Genomic DNA, 18378 nt, shown 5'->3' with positions numbered 1-18378 from the left:
TCTCTTTTGAGCCATGCTTGTTCTTCATAATTTTGCAACATTTACTTTTGGTTGTTTTGTGGTTCTCTCCATATACATTACTGTAGTCATTGTTTATTGTATCTTGACTCTGCCTAATCCACTTTGCATCAGATTGTGTAAATTTTTCCATGCTTTGTCTTCATCATCCTCATATTTTCTTGCAACTTAGTAATATTCTGCTTCTTTCATTTACCACAATTAAAAAAAACTTCAGCTGTTCCCCAGTTGATAGTTATCTACTTTGTTTTTGGTTCTGTGTTGTACACGTGTAGTCATGCAAAACTCATCCATAGTAGTCATGATGTAAAAGAAAACACAGACAAAAAAAAAAACCTCAAGAAAAATAAAATAAAAAAAAAGTATGCTTCAATCTGTATTCAGACAACATCAGTTCTTTCTCTGGGGATGGGTAGCATTTTTCATCGTAAGTCCTTCAGAGTTGTCTTTGCAACTCTGGATCACTGCAATACCAGTATTCTTTGGAGAGTGAGAACATTCTATTACTCTTTTGCTTCTTTGTGTCATTTGAAGCATTATTGTAATTGTAGTCAGTTTTTAGGATATGAACATTTTGGTTGTGTAACATTTTGTGAGAGAATATTTATGCCACTCCCAAAACTCAGAAGCTGCAGTTACACTCCAGTGCCTCCAGGATCAAATATAGATTCCTTTGTTAGCTATTCAAAAGCAAATTTACATTCTGATTCTGGCCTATGCACTACTCACGCTGGCCTCCTTGCTGTTTCTCATATCCTATATACCATCTCCTATCTCCTGTGCATTTGAACAGACTCTGTCCCTGAGACCTGGAAAGCTCTTCTTTCTTACCTCTACCTTTTGGAATCCCTGTTTCCTTTTTATGCTCAGTTTAAGTAGAACTATTTGAAAGAGGTCTACTGTGATTTACCAGTTGTTAGTGGTACCTACCACCAACCAGATCACATTTACACTTATTTTATATATATGTTTTCTGCATTTACTTAACTATGAACATGCTGCATCCCCTGTAGAATATAACTCCTTCAGGGCAAGGATTATTATTCTGTCTTTTATATTTCTATTTCCAGCGCCTCACATAGAGCTAATATGTAGGAAACAATAACAATTACTTGATTGATTGAATATGTGTGTGTTTGAATATAACTTTCTTATGGTAATTTTGGTGTCTAGACTTGATTACATAGTTGGCATGCTCATGTAGGATAGGGGTAGGATTTTTTGTTAGTTTTTTGAAAAAAAAAAGCTGTTATACTTTTTGTTATAATTATGGTAGATGTGTTTTTAAGCAAGGAGGTACTTACTGTTGCATCCTGAGGTGGATTATGTGAGCTTAACAAAAGTGCTGTTTTTGCATGAATGCATACATTGTGAAAAATAATGGATTTGTATAGTTGAGTAGGGTGTATACAAGGAATAATAGCTAACATTTTTATAGCGCTTTAAATTTTGCAAAACACTTTACATAAGTTAACTTGTTTGATCAGGAATTAGGTTCTATGGAATTTGTATCGATCCAAAATTTTAGATAAAATGATCACTTATCAGGTATATTGTAGGGGGATTTATTCTTCAGGTAGGAGTTAGGATAGATTACTTCCATATGTAAGATTACTTGAGTCAGGGATATGAACTAAGAAGGCTGTTGCATTTGGTGGTGAGTAGTACAAAGGGAAGGAATACACATAAACATTTTACTTGTTTCAAAATACTGCTATCTTTTTTTATATCACCTTCATTTTCTTTTCTTTTTTTTTTGGCTAGGCAATGAGATTAAGTGACTTGCCCAGGGTCACACAGCTACTAAAGCATTAAGTGTTTGAGGTCTCATTTGAACTCAGGTCCTCCTGACTCTAGGGCTAGTGCTGTCTCCACTGTGCCATCTAGTTGCCTCTTATCACCTTCATTTTCAAATACATCTCCCCCCTCCCTGCCATCCCTTATAACAAAGAAACAAAAAGAAAAATACAGTTCAGTAAACAAAAAAAAACAAAAAAACAACGAAAAACCAAAAACCAACATGTCAACCAAGTCATATAACATATATATAGTCTTGAGTCTCTGTCTGTCTCTCACTCTCTAGTACATAGTACATTAGTCCCCCACCTCTTCAAAGGGAGAAAGTACATTCTAATATCTCTTCTGTGGGGACAAGCTTAGTCTTAAATAATATTTCCCTTTTTTTTGTTCTTTCTATTTACATCATTATAGTTTTTGTGTATATTGTTTTCCTGGCCCTGTTCACTTCACTTTCATCAGTTCTTAATAATTTTCTTAATAATTTTTTATGTTTCCCCATATTCCTTATATTCATTATTTCTTACACAGCAATAATATTCTGTTACATTCAAGTACTACAATGTGTTTAGCCTTCACAATCCAGAGACATCAACTTTGTTTCTATTTCTTTGCTATGATAAAAATTGCTGCCATAAATATTTTGGTATAAATAGGGTCTTTTTATTTTTGATCTCCCTGGGGCATATGCCAAGCCTTAGAATCTCTAGGTCAGAGGGTTTGGCTATTGTAGTCACTTTCTTAGTGTAATTTCAAATTGCTTTTCAGAATCTTTGCTGTAGCAGCAGTATGTTAAGTTTTGTATAGCTCCTAAACATTGAACATTCACATCTTTTGTCATCCTTGCTATTTTGCAGGGTTTGAGGTGAAAGCTTAAGTTGTTTTGATTTTCATTTATCTTCTTTGTGACCTGGAACGATCTTTCACACTATATAGTTTATAGTTTGTAATTCTTTTGAGAATTGCTTATTTTTATCCTTTTATCCTCATCCATTTGTACCTTTTCACTGAAGTCATTGAATATTTAAATTATATTTAATTCAGAGATTGTTATTGCTCCTTTGTGGAAGTTCTTTCTTTGTATTTCATAAGCTGCAATTATTTTCATTATTTTGGCCAGTACTTGGGAATAGTGTATGTCTTATGAAATGATGTTTTTTGGGGGGAATTACATGTACTTATGTAAGTATATATAGAATGAACACAAGCTGGTTAAACACGATTTGTGAGGAAGGGAAAAATCCTAGAAAGTTTGAGGGAATTGGGATTTATTTATTTACCTTTTCTTTTTTTTTAAATTTTTTTTATTTTTAACATGTGTTTTTGAAACTTTGGGTTACAAATTTTCTCCCTTCCTCCCTCCCCACCCACCCTCATTGAAAAGGAAAGCATCTAGATACAGGTTATAGATGTGTAGTCATGGAAAACACTTCCATAGTAGTCCTGTTGTGAAAAACTAAGTATATTTCCCTTCATCCTATCCTACCTTCCATTTATTATAGGCTCTCTTTTGACCCTGTTCCTCCTCAGAAGTATTTGCTTTTGATTATCCCCTCCCTCAATCTGCCCTCCCCTCTATAAACCCCCTGCTCTCTTGTCCCTTTCCCCCCTTATTTTCCTGCAGAGTAAGATAGATTTCCACACCCCATTGTGTATGTTATTCCCTCCCTAAGCCTTAAGTCCTCTACTTCATTGAATGACCATTTTTCACCCTGAAGGATTATACTCAGTTTTGCTGGGTAGGTGATTCTGGGTTGTAGACCTAACTCCTATGCCCTCCGGAATATCATACTCCATGCCCTCCGGACCCTCTAATGGTGTGTTCACTTTTCTTCTTTGGACAAAGATCTACCATTTAGAGTTCCAATAGCAGTTATAAGCTGTATTTGTAAATTGTGTAGAAACTTCATGATTTTTAGTACTCTGCTAGCATTGCTGTACCTCTCTCTCCCAACATAAGTGAAAGAAGCCTGCCGTGACCTCAAAGTCATTTCACATTTATTTGTCTTTGTTTTGTGGACTGCCAATGAATTTAAGTGGCCAGCCTCATAATGATGTGCATTTCTGTATTTAAATTTAAATAAATAAACTTGAAAAACTGACTTAGTCTTTTGCTGACACCACAGTTAAAGAGATCTTTCTAGGCACAGTAGATTCTACTTTGAGCTTGTACTCTTTTGGCATCCCTCTGAGAACCTCAGTTCATCTCCACACCACTAGGAGGCGTTGGAATTGGACTTTGTGGAGTGACACTGAAAATAGCCCTCTGATTAAAAATAATTCAAGGGGCAGCTAGGTGGCACAGTGGATAGAGCACCGGCCTTGGAGTCAGGAGGACCTGAGGTCAAGTGCGGCCTCAGACCAAACACTAGACACTTACTAGCTGTGTGACCCTGGGCAAGTCACTTAACCCCAATTGCCTAAAAATTAAAAAAAAAATTTATTTACCTCATTAATTGTTAGCCCCAGAATAGACATTCAGGAATACTTATTGATAGAACTGGAAGAATATCTGCTCTGCGTTAAATAAGAATATGAATCTTAGTGTAATTTTTTGGAATTATGGTTAGTAATACAACTAATAGAGAACAAAATGTTATTAGTTTGTCCAGATAGCTATAATTAATAAGATCACCTTTTAATCAAAACAGCATTTGCTAAATGTGTATATTTAACTTTTTGACCTATAAATGAAAGCTGCTGAATATTTGAAAACTATAGGGTATTAACATTTTTTTTTATAGTTTGGTTATACTAGTTATATTTGACATGTCTGTATTTTAAAAAATATATAGTTATCCAAGACCACCTTTTTGGTTTTTCATTTCAGGAGCTGTTGCAGTGGCATGGCAGAATCCTTTAGTAAGTTGGTTTAGTGCTATGATGCACTGCTTTGGAGGGGGAATTTTGTCTGCTATTCTGCTTGGAGAGGCTCCAGTAAAATTCCTTGAAAATAACACAAATGTCTTATTGGCATCTTCAATCTGGTAAGTAGCAACTATAGGAGAGTATGACACATTCATAAAAATGTTTTCAGAACTGCTCTTGTATTGAAAGCATCTCAAATTTGGAAAATCCCTAAGGAATCATAAAAATTATAAATAAGAGTTCCACCACTTACTTCATGGGGTGATTTTTGTCAGTCTGAAGTCTATGTTCATTTAATTTTCCTGGGAAACACTTTACAAATTTATTCAAATGGATAATAATTATGTTAAAAACACATTAAGCTACATCAGAATTAACTCATATTTTGTTGATCATTCTCATTGATTCTGTAATTGAATGTTTAAGTAGTCACATTAGTTGGCTCATTACTTAAAGATACTCCGTATAATATTGCCCTGACCAGTACAACTTAATAATGCACCCATTAAGAAATTATAGTCAAAATCTGGTATAAAATCATAAAACTTTACAATAATATTTTTGGCTAATTGTTTATGTATGACATTGTTTTCCTCTTATCCCATTCAAACCTAATTAATAGTGATAGGCAGTACATGCCTGTATTTATTAGTAAAACTTATTAACAGGAAGAGCCAAGAGGAAATACTTTTTCAGATGTGTTCAGACAGTATAAATACCGAACCCTGAGTGGTATTAATTATTCACTTAAGTAGAATTGCTTAGCCTTTAGTTATGATACTTCAGTGCTTTATTGGATTTTGAATCTCACTGATATCTCTATACCTTTCAGTTTTACAGGTAGTAACCCATTTGCTCTCTCTCATCCTGTGCTATTTTTGTTTACGTCTTCTCCTAAAACCCCCATAGAAATGATACTTAGTATGAAGAAGGATTTTTCTAGGACTTTTTAGCATTTTATGATTGTGAGAAGAACACTTAAGATAGCCATCATTTATCACTGATTCTTACTGCATGATCGAACCACCCCTTTTCTGATCATACTTCCGTATAATTTTACATAATTTATTGCATAAAATCATTATTAGTAATATGCTGCAGCATACTTATACCTACCGTGCATCTCTCTTCATTGCCCTTTTAGTCATTGGCCATTTTGATTTCTTGGAGCTTGCAGTGTTCACCATGATTCATAGCCACAGAACATTACCAAGAGAATATTTGTGTTAATATGGTAGAATTTTGTGTCAAGTAGCAGATTGGTATTGTAGAAAGGTTTGCACAATCTCCCATATTCATTCTACCCCACTGTCTTCCTTCTGTTTAATTCTTTTTATAAAACATTTTTTTAAAATGTCATTTGCTTTTACATCACAATCATTCCCAGAGGTGTCTTCTTCCTTCACTTTCCTACCTGTGAGCTATCCCTTGTAACAAAGATTTAAAAAAAAAAAAAAAAAAGCAGTTCAACAAAATTAACCAACTCATCAACTGTGCCTGGCTGCACATGTTAAATCCTATATCCATAGTCTCCCACCTGTGCCATTAAGGGAGGGAGGTAGGTACTTTTCTCAAATCTTCTATGCGGCCAAACTTGAATATTATATAGTATTGTTTCTTTTTTTGGGGTGGGGGGGTTCTTTTTACTGTTGTATTTATTGTATATTTTGTTTTCCTTTTTCTGCTTGCTGTACACTGCATCAGTTTAGGTCCTGTCAAATTTCTCTGAATTCTTCGTATTTGTAATTTTAAAAAAATTATGTTTTTATTATAAACTTAATCATCAACAAACATGGCATGTAGTAGACACTTAATAAATGCTTATTAAACAGTAGTCACTAAACATTTATTAAATGCCTGCTATATGCCATTAACAAACATTTCTGTATGTAAAGAACAAAAAGGAGGCTTGTGTATGGAACCTTGAACTTTGTTACGTAGTTTTTTTGAAAAAGAATATATTAAATTTAACATGATAGTAAGAAAATTGCCCTGTTTATATGTGTTCCCTTCTGAGATTTTTTTTTCATTCATTTTTAATGTTTTACTGGCCATCTTTCTTCTTTTTTGATCTTTATCTCTATCCAGTAAACAACCCCGCAAAAAAACCCCTTTTTCCCTCAGTAGAAGTCTCTCATATAACAAATAAGTATAGTCAAGCAAAACAGTTCAACCTATTGGCCATGTCTTAAAATGTATGCCTCATTTTATACCTTTAGTTCATTACCACATTGCCAGAGTGGGGTGGCATGCGTGATTCATTATTGGTCTTCTGAAGTCATGATTGCTTTGATAAGAGTAAAGTAGTCTTTTAAAATTGTTTTTGTTTTTGTTTTGTTGTTGTTGTTGTTGTTGTTGTTGTTTTTAAGGCTATTGGGGTTAAGTGACTTGCCCAGAGTCACACAGCCAGTAAGTGTTAAGTGTTTGGTCTGAGGCCAGATTTGAACTCAGGTCCTCCTGACTTCAGGGCCGGTGCTATATCCACTGCTCCACCTAGCTGCCCCTTTTTTTGTTTTGTTTTTGTTTTGTTTTAAAATTGTTTTTCTTCACATTTTTATGGTCATTTTTAAAATATTTTGATCTTTTATATTTAGATTATTTATATTCAGGTTATTTGGATCTTATATGTGGTATAAGATGTTGGTCTAAAGCTAAATTTCTGCCATACTGCTTACTAACTTTGTGAGTAGTTCTTGTCAAATAGAGACTCCTTTCCCTCGTAGTTTTATGTTTTGGGGTTTATTGAAAATGGAGTTACTGATCATAGGATCATGGATCTTGAGTGAAATGAGACCTCAGAAACCATCTAGTCCAACTTCTTTATTCTACAGATGAGGAAACTACGGTCTGTAGAGAGTATGTCTTTCTCAAAGTGCCATAGGTAAATAAAAGTCCGAGAAAGGATTGAATTCATATCTTTTGATTCCAGAATCAGTGTTCTTTCTACTGTATTGCTATTGCCAATCAGTTAATCAATAAACATTTATTAAGTGCTTACTATATAGGCCAGGTACTGTGATAAACATTGGGGATACAAAAAGAGGCAAAAGATAGTTCCTGCCTCAAGGAGCTTATAATATAAGTGAGGGACCAAATACACACAGTGTAAGCTATGTATAGGATAAATAAAAAAAATCAACAGAAGGAAGGTATTCCAATTAAGAGGGCATGGAAAAGGCTTCCAGTAAAAGAAAGGATTTAAAGGAAGCTAGGGAGGTCAGTAGATGGAACTAAAGGGGGGCAGTGTTTTCAGCCATGACGGACTGTCAGTGAAAATGTTCAGTGTCAAGAGGTGGAATCTTGTTCATGAAATATCCAGGAGGCCAGTGTCATTGGATGGAAGAATATGTATCTGAGAGTAAGGTATATGCTAAAACCATAGTTGAGTGTGATTTTTTTTTTTGATTCTTGATTTTATCCAGTTGGTTCCACTAATCTGTTTTTCTGTTTTTTAACTAGTGCCTAATAATTTTGATGATTACTGCTTTATAATATAATTTGAGGTCTTGAAGTGCAATTCTCCCTTCATTCCTATTTTTTTTTTTTTAGGCAATTGGGGTTAAGTGACTTGCCCAGGGTCACACGGCTAGTAAGTGTCAAGTGTTTGGTCTGAGGCTGGATTTGAACTCAGGTCCTCCTAATTTCAGGGCCAGTGCTCTATCTACTGAGCCACCTAGCTGCCCCCTTCATTACTATTTTTAAAAATGATTTCCTTTAATACTCTATAGACCTTATTTTTCCTCCAAATGAATTTTATTATTATTATTATCATCTTCATAAAATAGCCCCTTGGTAGTTTGATTGGTTTAACATTACATTTCTACATTAATTTAGGTAGCAATGTAATTTTTATTATATTGTCACAGCCCAACCAGGAACAGAGACATTTAAGTCATTCTTTTACTAAACAATATTATGTAATTGTTTGTATAAAAATCTTATGTATTTTGTGGATTGATTCTTAGATACTGGGGAAACTTCTTTTTCCAAATCTACTTGTCTCTTAATTGCCTCATCTGATGATGTCAGTCCCTATCCTTCTTGACCTAACTAAAGCATCTGATACTGTGGTCTACTCTCTTTTCCTGGATATTGGGTTTTCACAACCCCTGTCTCACTCTTATTTTTGTGCTCTTTCTCACTCTTGGCACTTGACCCCCTCCCCCAACTTTTCTGATCTCTCAGTCTCCTTTGCTAGATCATCATTCATATCTGACTCCCAGCTGTGGTATACCCCAAATCTCTGACCAGGGTCTTCTTTACTTTTTTTTTTCCTGGACACACTCTTTCTTTGGTTACCTCAATTGTCATCTCTGTGCAGATGATTTCCAGAGCTATATGGCTGTCCTTAGTCAGGCCCACATTTATTGTGTATTGGATATTGAATAGGCAGAAGTCTCAAAGACATCTCAAATTAAGCTTGTCCAAAATGGAACTCATTATCTTTCCCCAAATTTTGCCCCTCTTCCAAGCTTCCCTTTTTTTCTGTGCAGAGTATTACCTCACTCTAGTCATTCAGGTTCCTAACCTTGAAATCATTCTTGAATCCTTATCTTCCGCGTGCCCCACAACCAATTCTGACAGATCTTGTCAGTTTAACCACTTCATTTCTCATGTTTATCACCTTCTCTCCACTCTCACATGCACCCTTTCCCACCTCCAAACCTCCCACTTCATTCAGTCCCCATCACTTCTCATGTAGATATTGCAGTAGCCTCCTGATTGGTTTCCCTGCCTCAAGTTTCTTCCCTCTTCAGTTCATTCACCATAGGGCCGACAAAATGTCATGATATTCTTAGAGCTTAGGTACAATTCCTTTTCTTTGGCCTTGCTATAGCACCCTAGACACTACTGGGTTTTACTATGTCCCTTGCTATTATTCCACCTTGTTTATTAGGCCTTACTAATCAGTCAGGAAACATTTATTAAGTGCCTACCATATGCCAGGTACTGTACTATGCACTGGGGATACAAAAAAAAAGCAAAAGACATTCTCTACCCTTGAGGAACTCACAATATAATGGGAGTAATAACATCTTCTGTACTGCTATCCCTTTCAGACCCCTGAGCATCGTCATCTGCCTTGTTGCTAAACTCTGAGGATGACTGGGCCATTTTATCCATCCTGCTGCTATCTTTTCCTGTATGTGTTGTCATCTCTAATTAAAATATAAAGTCCGTGAGAGTAGGACTGCCTCACTTCTCTTTTGTGTCATTTTGTATCCCCATTGTTTATTTATTAGTACAGTAGCTGTTTTTTGTTCAGTTGTTTTAGTCATGTCTGACACTCCATTGACCCCATTTAGGGTTTTCTTGGCAAAGATACTGGAGTGGTTTGCTGTTTTCTTCTCCAGCTCATTTTACAGATGAGGAAAGTGAGGCAAACAGGGTGAAGGGTCACACAGCTAGTAAGTGTCTGAGATTGATTTTTTTTTCTTCTGAGATTGAATTTTAACTCAGGTCCTCCAACTCCATGGCTAGAGCTCTATCCACTGCACTATCCAGTGGTTGTTGGCCCATGGTGAATGTTAACTGACCATTCATTGATTCGTGAAACTCCAGAAGCTCACTGTTACCTATAGGAGCAAATTTGAATTCTTCTATTTGGCTTTTAAAGCCAATTAAAACCTGGCTGCGGTTTCCTTTTCTTACCTTATATGCATTAATTGTCTTTATTCATCTATGGTCCAGCCAGATTCTTCTTATTGCACAAATTGCTCCATTTCCTTTCCTTATACCCTTCTTTTCACTGTGCTTATTTCTTTCTTATGTATGGCTAATAGAATCCCTTGCTTTGTTCAAAATTGAGTGCCCCTGTTCCCTGCAGTGTACCTTGTATGTATTTTGTTTACATAATGTATGGGAGGCAGCTTGTCACCAGCCTTGAAGTCAGGAAGACCTGGGTTGAAGTTCTGCCTCTGATACATACTGGTTGGTGATACCAGGCAAGGTACTTTAACCTTTCAGTCCCCGTCGTCTCCTTTTTTCTTCTTTTTTTTAAAAATTAAATTAAATTTATTTACTTAGATTTTAAGTTCTGAAATGTCTCCCTCTCTCCCTCCCAACCCTGCACTAGAGAAGGCTGCTATTTGACACATACGTACTCTATGCATGCTTGTATTTATCAATTCTTTCTCTGAAGGTGGATAGCATCTTCCTTCACAGGTCCTTTGTGACTGATTTGAATATTTATAATTATCCTTTATAAGGATAATTTATACTTATCCTTTGAGTAATATTGCTGTTACTGTCTTCAATATCCTCTTGGTTCTTCTTTTTTCACTCTTCATTATTTTATGCAAGTCTTTCCATGTTTTTAAAAACAACTTGCTCATCATTTCTTATAGCAAGTGGTATTCCATCATAATCTTATACCACAACTTGTTCAGCCATTTCCCAATTTTGGCCATCCCCTGAGTTTCCAGTTATTTGCCACCAATAAAGAGAGCTACTATAAATATTTTAAAACATATAGGTTCTTTTCCTTTTTACCTGATCACCTTGGGAAACAGACCTAATATAGTGGTATTGATGGGTGAAAGGGTACACACAGTTTTATAATTCTTTGGGCATAATTCCAGACTACTCTCTCAAAATAGCTGGGTCAGTTCACAGTTCCACCAATAGCGTGTTAGTATCCCAGTTTTTCTACATCCCTTCCAACATTTATCATTTTCCCCTTCTATCATTTTAGTCAATCTCATAGGTGTGAGATGATATCTCAGAGATGTTTTAATTTGCATTTCTTTAATCAATAATAATCTAGAGCTTTTTTATATGATATGTATATATAGCTTTGATTTTTTCCTCCAAAAATGACCCGTTCATATCCTTTGGCTATTAATCAATTGGGGAATGATTAATATTCTTATAAATTTGATAAAGTTTTCTATATGTTTGAGATATCTATAAATTCTTTTCCAATTTTCTACTTTCCTTCTAGTCTTGGTTATATTGGTTTTATTTGTACAGAACCTTTTAAGTCTAATGTAATCAAAATTATCCATTTCATATCTTAGGATGCTCTATCTCTTGTTTATTCATAAATTCTTCTCCATTCTACAAGTCTGATAGGTCCATGTTCTTATGTATGATTATCTGTAGAAACTAGGTCATGTGTACATTTTGACCTTTTCTTGGTAAATGGTATGAGATATTGGTCTATACTTAGTTTCTGCCAGACTGCTTTCCAGTTTTCCCAACCATTTTTACCAAATAGTGAATTCCTATCTCAAATCTTAAATCTTTACACTTGTCAGACACAAGCTTACTATGATAAATTACTACTGTGTATTTTGTGTCTACTCTGTTCCACTGATCGACCTATTTCTTAGCCGGTACCAGATAGTTTTGATAATTACCACCTTAAAATATAGTTTAAGATTTGGTATTGCTATACCTCCTTCCTTTACATTTTCCCATTAATTCCTTTGATGTTCTTGACCTCTTGTTTTTACAAATGAATTTTGTTATGATTTTTTCTAGCTCAATAAAATTTTTTTTTGGTAATTTAGTTGGGATGGCACTGAATAAGTAGATGAGCTTAGGTAGAATTGTAATTTTTATTGTATTGGCTCTGCCCACCTATGAACAATGACTATTTCTCCAATTATTTAAGTCTGACTTTATTTGTTTAAAAAGTGTTTTGTAACTATGTTCATGTAATTCCTGGGTTTGTCTTGGCAGATATGCTTTCAGGTATTTTATGCTGTCTGCAGTTATTTTAAGTGGAGTATCTCTCACTATCTCTCCTTGAAGAATTTTGTTGGTGATATATAGAAATGCTGATGATTTAGGTGGATTTATTTCATATCCTCTTACTTTACTGAAATTATTAATTGTTTCTACTAGTTTTTTTTAGTTTAATCTCTAGAATTTTCCAAGTATATCATTATTGTGATATAATTGTCTGTAAAAAGAGATAGTTTTATTACCTAATTGCCCATTCTGTTTCCTTCGATTTCTTTTTCTTTTCTTACTGCTATTGCTAGCATTTGTAATACAATATTGAACAATATTGGTGATGATGGGCATCCTTGTTGTACTTGTGATCTTATTGGGAAGCCTTCTAGCTTACCTCCATTAAAAATAATGCTTGCTGAAGGTTTTAGGTAGATGCTTCTTATCATTTTAAGGAAAAAATCCATTTTTATGCTTTAATAGGAATGAGTGTTGTATTTTGTCAAAAGCTTTTTCTGCATCTGTTGATATATTCATATGATTTTTGTTCCTTTTGTTATTGATATAGTCGATTGTGTTAATAATTTTCCTTATATTAAACCATCACTGCATTCCTGGTATAAATCCCATTTGATTGCAAATATTGTGATGTATTGTTGTAGTCTCCTCACTAGTATTTTATTTAGAATTTTTGCATCCATATTCATTAGTGAAATTGGTTTATAATTTTTTTCTGTTTTTTTTTTTTTATTTTCCTGGTTTAGGTATCAGCACCATATTTGATTCATAAAAGGAGTTTGGTAGGATTCCTTCTTTGCCTATTATTACAAATAATTTATTTAATATTGGAATTAGTTGATCTTTTAAAATGTTTGGTAGAATTCACTTGTAAATCCATCTGTCCTGATACTTTTTTCTCAGGAAGCTCATTTATGACCTGTTCAATTTCTTTTTCTAAAATAGGTTTATTTAGTCTATTTCTGCTTCTTTTAATCTAGGCAGTTTATATATTTGTAAGTATTCTTCCACTTCACTTAAATTGTTACATTTATTGGCATATAATATTATATTATTGGCATATAATTGGGCAAAATAACTCCTAATAATTGCTTTGATTTCATCTTCATTCGATACTAGTGATTTGGTTTTCTTTTTTCTTTTTAAAAATCATATTAACCAATGGTTTTATCTATTTTATTGATTTTTTTTATAAAACCAACTCCTAGTTTTATTTATTAATTCACTGATTTTCATACATTCAATTTTATTAATCTCACTTTTAATTTTCAGAATTTCCAATTTGGTATTTATGTGGGGATTTTTAATTTGTTCTTTTTCTAGTTTTTTTAATTGTACATCCAATTCATTGATCTGCTCTGTCTCTATTTTACTGATGTAAGCATTTAATGATATAAACTTTCCTCTGATTACTGCTTGTGCTGCATCCTATAGGTTTTGGTATGTTGTCTCATTACCATTCTCTTTAATAAAATTATTGATATTTCTATGATTTGTTCTTTAGCCCACTCATTCATTAGGATTATATTGTTTAGTGTCCAATTAATTTTTAATCTGTGTTTCCATAGTCCCTTATTAAGTGTAATTTTTATTGCATTATGATCTAAAAAGGATAATTTATTATTTCTGCTTTTATGCATTTAATTATAAAGTTTCTGTGTGGTCAGTTTTTATAAAGGTACCATGTATTGCTGAGAAAACATTATATTCCATTGTATTCCCATTCAGTTGTCTCCAGATATTTATCATATCTAGCTTAGCTAAGAATCTATTCATCTTCTTGACTTCTTTCTTATTTTTTTTTGTTAGATTTATCTAGTTCTGAGAAGATTGAAGGCCCTTACTATTTGTTTTCCACTTCTATCTGTAATTCATTTACCTTTTCCTTTAAAAATTTGGATGCTGTAGCATTTGGTGCTTATAGCTTTAGTATTGATATTACTTCATTATTTATGGTACCTTTTAACATAATGTAGTTTCCTTGATTTTCTCTTTTATTTAAATCTATTTTAGGTTTAACTTTGTCTGAGATCATGAATGCTACCCCTTCTTTTTTTTTCCCATCAGCTGAAACATAATAAATTCATCTCCAACCCTTTATTTAAATGTGTTTATTGTAAACAACTTATTGTTGAATTCTGATTTTTGATCCATTCTGCTGTCCATTTACATTTTATGGGTGAATTCATCCCATTCACATTCAAAGTTATAATTACTAGTTGTGTATTTTCTTTCATCCTATTTTTCCTCACTCTTTATCCTTTTCTCCCTCTCTTTTTCCCTGTCCCTCCTCAGATACATAATTTACTTCTGATCACTGCCTCCCTAATCCACACCCCTTCTAATAGTCCTTCCCATATCCTTTCTCCTTGATTTACTATTTCTCTGTAAGTTAAGAAGACTTTTACCATTCTAGATGTATGTTCTTCATTCTTTTCCCAGTTCTAGCACTACTAGCCTTCCACCTACTCCTACTCTCCGCTATAACAGTTCTTCCATTCAAGCCTTCTTTATGAGATTATTATTATCATTTTACCTTTCCCTACCCAAATTTGGTTTTTAGAATCATCCCATCATACTCAACTAAACTCCTGGCTTTCTATCTATGTGTGCTTTTTCAAACTACCCAAGTAATGATAACACTCTTAAGAGTTTTAGATAATATTTTTCCATATAAGAAGTAAACAATTTGACCTTACTAAATCCTTTATAATTGGTCTTGCATGTTTAACTTCTTAATATTCTTCCTGATTCTTGCATATCTGATTTTCTGTTCAGTTCTGGTCTTTTCCTCAAGAATACCTGAAAGTCCTTTAAATCATTAAAATTCATTTTTTCCTTGCAGGATTACACTGAGCTTTGCTAGGCAAGCTCCTTTGTTCTTTGGAATATCGTATTCCATAGCCTTTGATCTTTTAACATAGAAGTGCTGATTCTTGTGTTATCCTGATTGTAGCTCCACAAAATTTAAATTGTTTCTTTCTAGTTGCTTGTAATATTTTTTCCTTGACCTGGGAGCTTCAAAACTTAGTTATAATATACCTATGAGTTTTTGTCTTGGGATCTCTTTTAGGTGGTTATTGGTAGATTTTTTCAATTCCTATTTTACCTTTTAGTTCTAAAACTTCAGGGCAATTTTCCTTAATAATTTTTGAAGTATAGTGTCTACACTCTTTTCTTGATCATAACTTTTAGGTAGACCATCAATTCTTATTCTCTCCTTGATCTGTTTTCTAGGTCAGTTGTTTTTGTAATGATATATTTCACATTCTCTATTTTTTCATTCTTTTGATTTTTATTATTTTTTGTTGTCTTATGATGTCATTAGCTTCCTCTTATCCAATTCTAATTTTTAAGAAGTTATTTTCTTCCATAAGTTATTTAATCTCTTTTTCCAATTGGTTGACTTTCTTTCATAATTTTCTTGATTTTATTGCATTACCCTTATTTTGTTCCTAATTTTTCCTCTGCTTCTCTTATTTGATTTTTAAAGTCTTTTTTAAGTTCCTCAAAGAACTCATTTTGAGCTTGTGACCATTTTACATTTTTCTTTGAAGCTTTAGAAGTAACTGTTTTGACTTCATTGTCTTCTTATAGTAACTATCTGTGGTTGAGTTCTTTCTTTTGCATATTCATTTTAATTTTTTTAGCAGCCTATTTATTGGCTGTAAATTTTATTTTGGAGTTGGGCTCTAGTCCCAAGGTGTGGGGGATAATGTCTCAGGCTTTAGGTTTTTCGTGCTGTTGTTTTCTGAGCTCTATCTAGGAGCCTTTGACCTCTTGCTTCTTCAAATGTTCTGTAATCTAAGGCCAGGTGTGGTCACTATTCTTCTTGCTCATACTTTGATATGTGAGTGACATCAGGCACTCCTTTCTACCCTTGAGCCATGACCTGGGCCTCCAGCAATGCTGTCACCTTAAATACTCTTACTCCCTGTGGTCCAGTGGCTGCAAGCTTCAGCTTAACCCTCTACCCAGAAACCAAAACCAAGCTCTCTGCTCCCTTGCAAGTGACCGCAGGCAGCAGGGCCCCACCCCTCTGCAACCACACTTACCAGCATATGCTTGCTTCTCTTCATCCATAGCCACAGCCTGGGACAGCCATACCTCCACCAACACAGCTGCCCCTAGGACTTGTTTTTTGATGTAGAGGTGTCTGCACTTCAGTCAGGTCAAACCACCACTCCAGAAGGTCAGATTTTTTCCCAACATTCTCCGAAGTTGTCTTAGGCTGAACAACTGCTTTACCCAGACTTTTAATTATTTCTGCCACTCTGAAGTTCACTTTGAAACATTATTTTAAATTATATGTGGGGGAATTGGAGAGATCCAGTTAATTTCCTGCCTTATTCTGCCATCTTCCCAGAATCCTCCAGCCTTTCAGTTTCTAAGATTATTCTTTAAGACTGTTAAATTGCAGAGTAGTTGCTGATTTGCATAAGTGGAGGGAGCATACTCATTGAGAGTTTCCTAAACAATAAAATCACAGATCTGGACCAAAAATATACTATGATATATGATTTAGTCATAGATCCAGAGCTGGAAGAGAACTCACTGGACATCTGTTTCAACCTTTTCATTACAAAGATGAAGAAATAGAAGCCCAGAGAACTTAAGTGACTTGCCCAAATGAATACAGCTTGTTGTTTTTGTATATGTTTTCTCCTCCAATATACTGGGAGCTCCTTGAGGGCAGAGACTTTTCATTTTTGTCTTTTTATTTCTGTCACTTTGCCGAGTACCTGGCAAGTAGTAGATGCTTAACAATATCTTGGTGATTTTTTTTTTATTTATTTTGTATCCTTACTGCATTACGAAAGCCATTAACTGTTTCAATTTCTTTATTGATTCTCTGGGGTTTTCTAAGTAAACTATCATGACTTTTTCATAGAAGGTTAATTTTGTGTTTTCCTTAACACTGTTTATGCCTTTAATTTATTTTTCTTATCGTATTGCTCTTGCTGGTATCTCTAGAATTATGTCAAATAATAATTGGAAGAATGGGGTATCTTTGCTTTATACCTCTATTTATTGAGAATGCTTTGAGTATTTACCATTCTAATGCTAATTTTTGGTTTAAGAGATTTTTCTTAAACATTTAATCTTTCTGTAATTATGTTTTATAGATCTTTTTTTCTAAGCATGAGTGAGAATTATACCTTGTCAAAGGCTTTTTTGTATCTGTTGATAGAATCATGTGATTTGAATTATTGGTTTTTTTTGTTTGTTTTTTAATATGACTATTTTAATTGTGTTCTTAATCTTGAATAATCTTTTCATTTCTGTTACAAATCCAGATTGGTTATAATGAATGACTTTTTGATTATATTACTGTAATCCTTTTGCTGGGATTTTATTGAAATTTTTTGAATAACATCCATTAGTGATGATGGCCTATGGCAGAGATTCCCAAATTTATTTGACCTACTGCCTCCTTTAAAAAAAAAAAAATTACTCAGTGCTCCCCTGGAAATCTTTAACTCTTTAAAGTTTTTTTTGAAATTTGCATAATTTCTGAACAATATAAAATTTTTTTAAAAAGGACATATCTAACTGTATTGTGTTGTATTATAAACAAGTCATTTCACACACGTATTCCTGCCGATGCATGCTGGACTTCTCAACATTGTGCAACATGCTCACCTGCCAACACTTGCTTGTCAAGACCTGCTGGCAGACTTGACCACTGATTGGTTATAACTTGCGTTTTGTTTGTTTATTTGGAAGATAATGTAATCACTACGATTTTAACTCTGTTATGCAACAGATGAAACATGTATGAATGGTTTTTCAAAATTTTCTTCTCAGGGCAGCTAGGTGGCACAGTGGATAGAGCACCAGCCCTGGAGTCAGGAGGACCTGAGTTCAAATCTGGCCTCAGACACATAACACTAGCTGTGTGATCCTGGGCAAGTCACTTAACCTCATTGCCCAGCCAAAAAACAAACAAAAAAATTTTCTTCTCTCTCTTTCTTTCTTTATGCTTCCACTGACCCC

The 18378-nt window shown here is 34.1% G+C and overlaps 1 protein-coding gene across 1 annotated transcript in view; it reads left to right on the top strand.

The window, feature by feature from the left end:
- The window catches only part of TMEM38B (transmembrane protein 38B), a 74499-nt gene that overhangs the window by 26169 nt on the left and 29952 nt on the right, over positions 1-18378 (top strand). Inside the window, exon 2 of the mRNA XM_027863052.1 lies at positions 4646-4802. Within this exon, the coding sequence (XP_027718853.1) occupies positions 4646-4802 (157 nt within the window). The remainder of the gene's footprint in view (positions 1-4645; positions 4803-18378) is intronic.

This window comes from Vombatus ursinus, unplaced genomic scaffold (genome assembly GCF_900497805.2).
Source record: "Vombatus ursinus unplaced genomic scaffold, bare-nosed wombat genome assembly UNPS02014770.1, whole genome shotgun sequence".
NCBI classification, from domain to species: Eukaryota; Metazoa; Chordata; class Mammalia; order Diprotodontia; family Vombatidae; genus Vombatus; species Vombatus ursinus.
The sequence above is the reverse complement of the archived record's forward strand: the minus strand, read 5'-3'. Positions and strand labels throughout refer to the sequence as shown.